At 44.2% G+C, this 8,568-nt stretch overlaps 1 protein-coding gene across 2 annotated transcripts in view; it reads right to left on the minus strand.

Annotated features, from left to right (window-relative positions):
* The window catches only part of PSMD13 (proteasome 26S subunit, non-ATPase 13), a 13,360-nt gene extending 4,795 nt beyond the window's left edge, over positions 1-8,565 (minus strand). Inside the window, exons 1-7 of one of the 2 annotated variants that reach the window (XM_008052913.1) lie at positions 8,400-8,562; positions 6,852-6,930; positions 3,280-3,314; positions 3,131-3,186; positions 2,571-2,614; positions 2,284-2,370; positions 637-808 (exon numbers count right to left, since the gene is read on the minus strand). In XM_008052913.1, the coding sequence (XP_008051104.1) occupies positions 637-808; positions 2,284-2,370; positions 2,571-2,614; positions 3,131-3,186; positions 3,280-3,314; positions 6,852-6,930; positions 8,400-8,494 (568 nt within the window). In that variant the 5' untranslated portion in view covers positions 8,495-8,562. Of the gene's footprint in view, positions 1-636; positions 809-2,283; positions 2,371-2,570; positions 2,615-3,130; positions 3,187-3,279; positions 3,315-6,851; positions 6,931-8,399 lie in introns of both variants that reach the window. The other variant, XM_021709908.1, reaches the window with a different exon arrangement.
* Positions 8,566-8,568: the final 3 nt, after the last annotated feature.

Genomic DNA, 8,568 nt, shown 5'->3' on the forward strand with positions numbered 1-8,568 from the left:
CAGGCAATCCACTCACCTCGGCCTCCCAAAGCGCGGGATTACAGGCTGAGCCACTGAGCCCGGCCAGTATCGACATTTTTAAGACTTGCTTGTCTCCTTAGTTTCAACAGTATATTGTGAGAAACATCTAAAATATAATGAAAATGTCTTTTCTAAACACATACTCCCTGCACTTTCCCCAAAACTCATTCCTTTCCACCCTCAAGTCCTTGCAAGATCCTGTAATTTATCCCCATGGATAAATCCCCTTGAATTTCTATTTTTCAGAACAAAGGTCTCAGTTATAGGCATTTCATGTGCCCATCATCCTGTGGAGGGATGAGAGTAGAAAGGGTGGGAGGTTAGAAGGTATTTATATCACTGTACCTCCTTCAACAACTTCTGGCTTAGGTGACAGAAAGAAACTGAAGAGGGAACAGTAAAGGGGCAAGGGGGCTGGGGGAATTAGCCTCATTTTCATCTGAATTAAATGCTGGAGACAAATGCAACTAAAGCGTCTACAATCTTCCCAATTTTGCTTCAAAACAGGGTAAATCCATCTGAGTAAATCCTGAGATTGATCACCTCAACACCTCACAGCTGCTGTGCTTGGAGTGCATGCTCCTGTGTGAGGTGCACTTTTATGACCCCACGTACCTGGTAGATCCTTGATGTCAACACAGCCCAGAAACCGCAGAGCATCTTTGTAGTAGGACGCGTGGTTTCCGATTGTTTGATAATATTTACTGGAGAGGTCATAGAAACGACTGTGCACTGAGGTCACCCCGGGGAGGTTGTTGAGCATTTCTTCAACATCCTCAATCGTTTCCTACACGGAAAGTGAAAATATCTTTCTTTTTAACTTGGAAGATTTTTAAAGCGACATGTCCCAAGGTGGAAAGCACGAACCACAGAGGCAAGGACTGGTCCGCGCGGCCACACTGACACGGAAAACTCCACTTTCTCCAAGACACAGGAAAAGCACAAAGACAAGTTACAGACTGGGAAATAGCAACTACAGCATGTGTAACCCATCAGGAATCATGAGCAAGGAAATGCCAAGAACTCTTACAAACCAGTAAGGAGACAAGCAACACAGAAGAAAAATGGACAAAAGAAATCAACAGGCAATTGACAGAACTGGAGACATGAATGAAATGGTCACTAAACCACTAGTCATTGTGAAATGCAAATTAAACCCCAACAAGACGCTGCTCCTTTTCCATTAGATCAGCAGCCTGAAATAGAGGTGTTGAAGAGAGGGAGCCTTGGGAATGCTCGTGTGGTGCTGTGGGAACATTAGCTGCCTTGGAGAAGCACGTGGCAGTGGTGAAGGTGCAGACGTGTATGCCGTACACCTGTAGGCTCCAGGCATAACCCTGGTGAGAGTCTGCTCACATACACAGGGGACTGGGTACAGAACACTAGCAATATTGTTTGTGATAGAAAAAAGCAGCTTAAGTCCCTTCAACAGGAGCCCAGAAACATATATGCTGTGAAACACCTATACAATGAAATACCAGGGAGGTGGCCGGGCTCGGTGGCTCAGCCTGTAATCCCAGCACTTTGGGAGGCCGAGGTGAGCGGATTGCCTGAGCCCGTGGGGTTCGAGACCCGCATGGGCAACTTGGCGAGACCTCATCTATATAATAAATCAAAAATTAGCTGGGCTTGGCGGCACGTGCCTGTAGTCCCAGCTGCTTGGAAGGCAGAGGCAGAAGGATCACCTAAGCTCAGCAGGTTGAGGCTGCAGTAGCCATTAGAGTACCACTGCACTCCAGTCCGGGTGACAAAAGTGACAAAGTGAGACTTTAACTCAAAAAAAAAAAAAAAAAAAAAAGAATAGAAGAACGGCATTAATATAAATAGGAAATGTCAACATTCTGGAGGCAGAAAGAGGACAGAGGAGTGACACATGACCTGTTAGCGGTGAGTAGCTGACCTTAGAGAGCCCATGTGCCCCAGATGGGTCAAAGCCATGTCGGTGGCTGCGCTGTGGTCACACAAGGGAGTGCTCTTTTGTTTAAAAGCAACAGGCATCCTATCAGCAACTTATTACTTTTAAATGGTTTTGGAAAAAACCACACACACACACACACACACACACACAAACTAAGGCAAAAATGGGAAAAGGTTAACAATGGGGAATCTGGGTTGGGGTACAGGTTCATGCTATTTTTGCAATTTTTTTGTGATTTAAAAATATTTCTAAATAAAGAGTTACAGAGAAAAACAGGCTATTTTTTCCTACAGCCTTAAAAAACTTTTAAAAGCAAAGATAACCTTGCCTCACAGTGATCTCACCTTTGTGACCTGCAGGTCTCCAATGTTTAATTTTAGAGCACCAATTGCTGTTTTACACAGGATCACTGCCTCATCGCTGCTTTTCACCTAGGACAGTAAAAAAAAAAAAAAAAAATAAGGAACCGCAGAACGTGGGCAGATGACTAACAAAGGAGGCCAGCTACCTCTGCATTAGCTTAACCTTCGTGACTAAAGACCTCGTGGTCTCTGAAGGCATGGACGGTAAACACAGACACAAACTATAAGTCACACATACTCTAAAAAGTATTGCTCAAAACTCACATTACCTTCTCACGAGTCTTTTCCAGAAATGTAAGAGCCACATTAGGATCTAGAAGAGAAAGAAAGTCAGAAGAACCAACAGATTACTTTCTCCCAAGCACGACACCTTTAGGTAGGATAATCTTTAGGTTTAGACCATAAAGTGTAATAAAAACATAATTTAAAATCTGATACCTTGTAACAAAATACAGAAGTTCAATGAAATTACATTTTAATATCTTTCTTTTTTTTTTGAGTTGGAGTCTCACTCTGTTGCCCAGGCTGGAGTACAGTGGCACGCTCATGGCCACTACAGCCTCGACCTGCTGGGCTCAGGTGATCCTTCCAAGTAGCTGGAATCACAGGCATGTGCTACCATGCCCATATAATTTTTTGATTTATTGTAGAGATGAGGTCTCGCCAAGTTGCCCAGGCTGGTCTCGAATCCCTGATCTCAGGCAATCCTCTCTCCTCGGCCTCACAAAGTGCTGGGATGACCGGTTTGAGCCACTGCACCTGGCCTTTTAATATTTTAATTACCATTTGGATCTGCTCCTTTATGAAACAAAGTGAGACTTAGACTTACCAGTCATCTGTCTAACTACATGAAGAATGATTTCTACCAGGGACAAAGGATTCACCCTGAAAAAAAAAAAACAAAAACACCAGTCATTGAGCATCAACGAGTATCAATGTTTTTGTTTTCAAAGTAAAAAACTGACAGATGGGTTTTACCTATGTTCAAATTCACTGATGAAGTTTTCATAAAGCTGTGGAACCAAAACAGGGAGAGAAATTATACGATGTCTTTTATGCTGCAAAATCAGGACCCTAAACACTATTTTTAGTTACAAAAGACACATCAATGTATCAAGTCATAAATTTGCAAACCACAATGCCAATCACATAGTAAGCAATAAATGTTTGCTGAATGATAGGAGACCTATATTAGGGCTTATTTAAGTTCACATAAATTATCATCAGTGGATTATTAAAGAAAACTGGGGTTTCTTTCTAGCTTTGGGAATTATAACAATCTTCTGAAGACCAATTCTTACATTCTTTCTCCAAAGTACTCTATGCAAAATAGACTATCCGTCTGAAATGTTCATTAGCCAAACAGAATGGTGTTCCCTCAGAATTCAGAATGTTAAGGCTGACTAGGTACATCATCAAATTTCTTAGCCACTCAGCACACACTTGAACCTTCCTCAGACTCTATACTAGGAACTACAGGCACAGAATATGTAAGACAAATTATGTATCTTCAAGGAACTCCCAGGCTAGTGCAGATGTTCTGTCAACAAATACATGACAATATTGAGTTTAAGAGCAAGGAAAAATAAAAAAAGCAGAGAGATGGATCAGCCAAAGGGAGCGGTTTCAAAGAATTTCAGAAGTGGTGATACGAGTATTATAGAGAGTGGACATTTGGTGTTGAAAAGGTGGCAGTTGAGAACATTCCAGACAGGAATATGGGCAAACGCACTGAAGAAAAAACTGCATTATCTCTCAGAAGTATTTCTAAATGACGCAGAGCGGGAAGCACTGAGGACTGGTCTCTATCCAAAACACTAGGCTGAACCAGGGGAGACACATGATCACACTTCTATTTTATCTATTTATTTACTTATTTATTTTTTGAGTCAGTCTCACTCTGTCGCCCAGGCTGGAGTGCAGTGGCAGCCTCGACCTGCTGGGCTCAGATGATCCTTCTGCCTCAGCCTTCCAACTAGTTGGAACTCTAGGTGCATGCCACCATACCTGGCTAATTTTTCTTGATTTATTGTAGAGCTGAGGTCTCGCCAAGTTGTCCAGGTTGGTCTCAAACCTTTGGGCTCAGGGAATCCTCTCACCTTGGCCTCCCCAAGTGCTGGGATTATAGGCGTGAGCCACTGCGCCCAGCCTCATACTTCTATTTAAAAGCACATGTAAAGGCAGCAAGGAAAGAGACTGAGGGAAACCGGTTAGAGGCTCCTAGTGGCCAAGACAGGAGAGTGAGGGAGCAACAGCAGTGAGGAGAGATGAAAAATCTGAGTGAGACCTGTTGGTAAGTTGAACCAGACTTGTTAGAAGTGGGCTGGCCACAGGAAGGGTAGCTGACAGCCCAAGAATGTGGCCAGTAACCGGGTAAAAAGGGTGCCCCAAACTAGGGAGAGGGAGTCTCCAAGTGGCCTCAACTCTGGATCAGAAGAGCATGAAGTTCCTGGGAAGGTAGAAAGGTGGAAATGTTCCTTTGGCAATTAGATACTAAAATCTGGCACACAGCAAACAGCCATCTAAATAAAATAGCATTTTGACAACAGACTATTTCAAAGATCTCTTCTTCATTAGGAGGAAATGTCTGAACTTTTCTGACATATAATTTATGAAATTATCTAAAGAAAAAAGCACACTCATTTCAGAAACTCAAAATTACTTCTGATAACTGCAAATTCATGGACACTACCCATTCTACACTTATGTGGGCTACGCCCTAACAATTTTTTGTTTCTTGAGTCGGAGTCTCACTCTTTCGTCCAGGCTGGAGGGCAGTGGCACACTCAAGGCCACACAGCCTTGACCTGTCTCAAGTGCTCCTTCTGCCTCAGCCTTCCAAGTAGCTTGAACTACAGGCATGTGCTACCATGCCTGGCTAATTTTTCTTGATTTATTGTAGAGATGAGGTTTCACCAAGTTGCCCAGGCTGGTCTTGAACACGTGGGCTCAGGCAATCCTCTCACCTCAGCCTCCCAAAGTGCTGGGATTATTGGCGTGAGCCACCACGCCTGGCCCCCAACAATTTTTAAAGTTTTATCTTCCATAAAAAAAGTAAACTCAGATCTGCCATACTGAATAAGTGTCACATTACTGTGAAATTGAGGAAATAGTTTGCCAAGTGTAGAGATGTGATTTAAAGATATGAAACAAAAGATACACACAAACAATTATGAATTCTCTATCATGATATAAAACTTTGGGTACTAAGTTTTAAGGTCTCATTTTCCATTTTTCCATATAAATCCAAAAGATGAAATGCCCAGCAAAATCTCCAGGCTTACAGATGATTACACATTTCTCTGAGTAGTGAAATGTCAAGTTGATGGGTATAAACCACAAGAAAATCCTACAAGTCCAGGTGGCAGGGTAGTCAGGTGGTAAACTTTGCTGTGAGCACATATAAAGTAACATATTCAGGAGAAATAAGCTGTACTCATCAGCCAGCTTTCGGTTACAATGCTGGTATAAATCTCTCTTCCATTTGGCATCAGAGAAAGGCATTAAAGAGCAAGAGGTCGGGAAAAACTTCCACGAGGAGGCTACCAGTGAACAAACTGGTGGGGATTTGTCAGGGGAATCTGGGGAAAGACAGGAAAGACTGTATGTGTTTTTTTTTCTGTTGAAAAATTCCTAGAAGTGCTCTATTATAGAGGCAGCATATTATACTCTCTAATCCCCATGACCCTCACCCAAAGTACAAAAGGTGCTCTTACTTCCGCACTACCCACAAGTATCTGGGCAAGCAAGCAGAATCAGTATGGGTGAGGAAAGGGGAGTGTTGGCAGTCATCTGAAAGAGTCCTTTAGTAATACTCTTCTATATCCTACCCCACTTCTAATTGGTTTTAAACTCTTGATTTTTGAAAAATTGTCTAAAGGTTTTCTGAAAGTAGAGTACTCAAAAAAAAGTCTCAACAGTAAGATACTGGGCATACTATAAGACAGTGTTTTGTGCTATAATTTTAGAAGAAGCCAGAATGTCTGTGTTTGAATCTTCTTCTGTCACTTATTAGCTATGACCTATGGTAAGTTACTTAAATTCTTATGTCTGCTTTTACATAAAAAATATGGGCTAGGCAGGTGCAATGGCTCATGCTTGTAATCTCAGAAGGGGCAGAGGCAAGAGGATTGCCTGAGCTCAGGGGTTTGAGACCAGCCTGAGCAACATGGTGAGCCCTCGTCTCCACAATAAATTAAAAAAATTAGCCAGGCGTGGTGGCACATGCCTATGGTTCCCAGCTACTTGGAAGGCTGAGGTCGAAGTGTCACTTGAGCCCAGCAGGTCAAGGCTGCGGTCGCTGTGAGTGTGCCACTGCACTCTAGCCAAGGTGACAGAGTGAGACTCTGACAAGAAAAAAAAAGGGCTAAAAGTACTACTTTATCTCCTAATGTTGTCATGAGAAATAAAAGAGTAAATATGTAAAGTGCTTAGAATAGTACCTGACATAAAGTAATTTCTGAAGGTGTAGTTTATTATTGTCATAAAGTCCTTCTATTATTTTAAAAAATACTTGTGCATACTCAGACCTAGTAAGATAAATTATTTACCTTAATGAGACCATCTCCTTGGGCAAAGCACGGATCCTGCACAAAATCAAGCACCTGAAGTGTCAGCTGATGCCACAACCTGAAAAACATAAGACCCTTACGACCTATACACTAATATCCCGTCACAGACACCTTCAGCCTTGATGGTCTTATCAAGTAACAAATACAAATGGAGTATCCCTAATCCAAAACTGCAAAACCCAAAACTTTTTGAGTACCCACAAGAGGCTCAAAGGAAAAGAGCATTGGAGCACCTCAGATTTTTGGGTTAGGGGTGCTAAACTGGTAAGAACATAATGCAAATATTCCAAAATTTGAAGGAAAAAAAAAATCCCAAATCCAAAACACTTTTGCCTCCAACGATTCCTGATACAGGATACTAAAGAATGCTAAAAAATGGGACTTTTCCTGGCTCTGCTACTCAATGGTGATATCACCTTGAGATCACTTAACTTCTCTAAATCTCCGTTTTCCCAGCTATGAAATGGAGAACACCTTTCTAGATTGCCTTTCTATTGTAACGTTTGATTGGAAACAAGAACTTTGGAATCACAAGATCTAAGTTGAAATCCTGGCTTCTCTACTTATTAGCGGAGGATCTCAGGGAAGGTGATTAAACTGATCTTCATTTTCTCCATCTGCGAATGGGATGAACGAAGCCTTAAATAATCTGCTATATGAAACACCTAGGACAGTGACAGCACTTCACCCCAAAACCAGAGGCTATTAACGCAGACAAAATGCTTTTAAAAGTACAAAGTGCTATCCAACACGAGTTATTTGCCAAACAGTAATCTGATCTCAAAACTGGCTCACAGCAGAAAGCTGCCGAAGGCTAAACATCACCAAAACACGGGCTGAGCCTTTGTGTGAAACGTATCATGCTAAATGCTAGGGTTGTTAACAGGGAGGGTCGATTACAGCAGATGTCTTTTCGTAGGAAACCGCTCTGGCTCAATGCTAGCCATTTATTCTAGGACAGGTTGGGACTTAGCAACAGCGTAATCGTTCTGAAATTCATCCTGTTTCCCAAAACTCCAAACTCCAAGGCCTCTCTGTGGGCACAAAACCCAGTGTGAAACACAACAGAGCAGGGCGATAGGATGGGACGGGGTGGCGTGGCTGTACTTTGTGCAACCCGTCGCAGAGGCAACAGAAAAGAACAAAACTAGCTGGCCTCTGGCGTATCCACTCCAGCCCGAGAGAGAGAGACCTGTGACAAGGCCAGGCTCAAGTCGCCGGGACCCTCTCCCCAAAGGGGCAGCCCTGAAGGTGGGCGCGCTTGCTGGGCTGGAATCGAGAGCTGAAGTCTCCGCCAGCCTCGAACACTTCGAGCAAGACCGGAAGGGGGGCCCAGAGGCCTAAGTCTCGGCTCCCGGGCCCTCGCGGGCCGCACCCCTCTTCCCCCTGGGCCCACCCACCCGCGCAGCCCGCCCCAGGCCCCGCACGTCCGAGCCTCCCGACGCCGGCAGGAGCGCCCTCGGTCAGACCCTCCCCACCGCCGCCCACTCTGCGCCCGGGCCCGGGGCCACTCGGCTCGGCGCTCACTTCTTGGTGTAGAGCTCCTCCAGACGGTGCCACACAGCGGGCTGCCCCGGCCCCGAGCTCTGGCTCTGCTGCAGGAAGCCCGACACGTCCTTCATGACGGCAGGAGGACCCGGGCTCAGGCACCCGCGAGAAGACGCCGCCGCGGGGACGGCTGCCGGAAGTGCTCGCT

The sequence above is a fragment of the Carlito syrichta genome, unplaced genomic scaffold (genome assembly GCF_000164805.1).
Source record: "Carlito syrichta isolate Samal-C Ts95f unplaced genomic scaffold, Tarsius_syrichta-2.0.1 Scaffold287668, whole genome shotgun sequence".
Taxonomy (NCBI): Eukaryota; Metazoa; Chordata; class Mammalia; order Primates; family Tarsiidae; genus Carlito; species Carlito syrichta.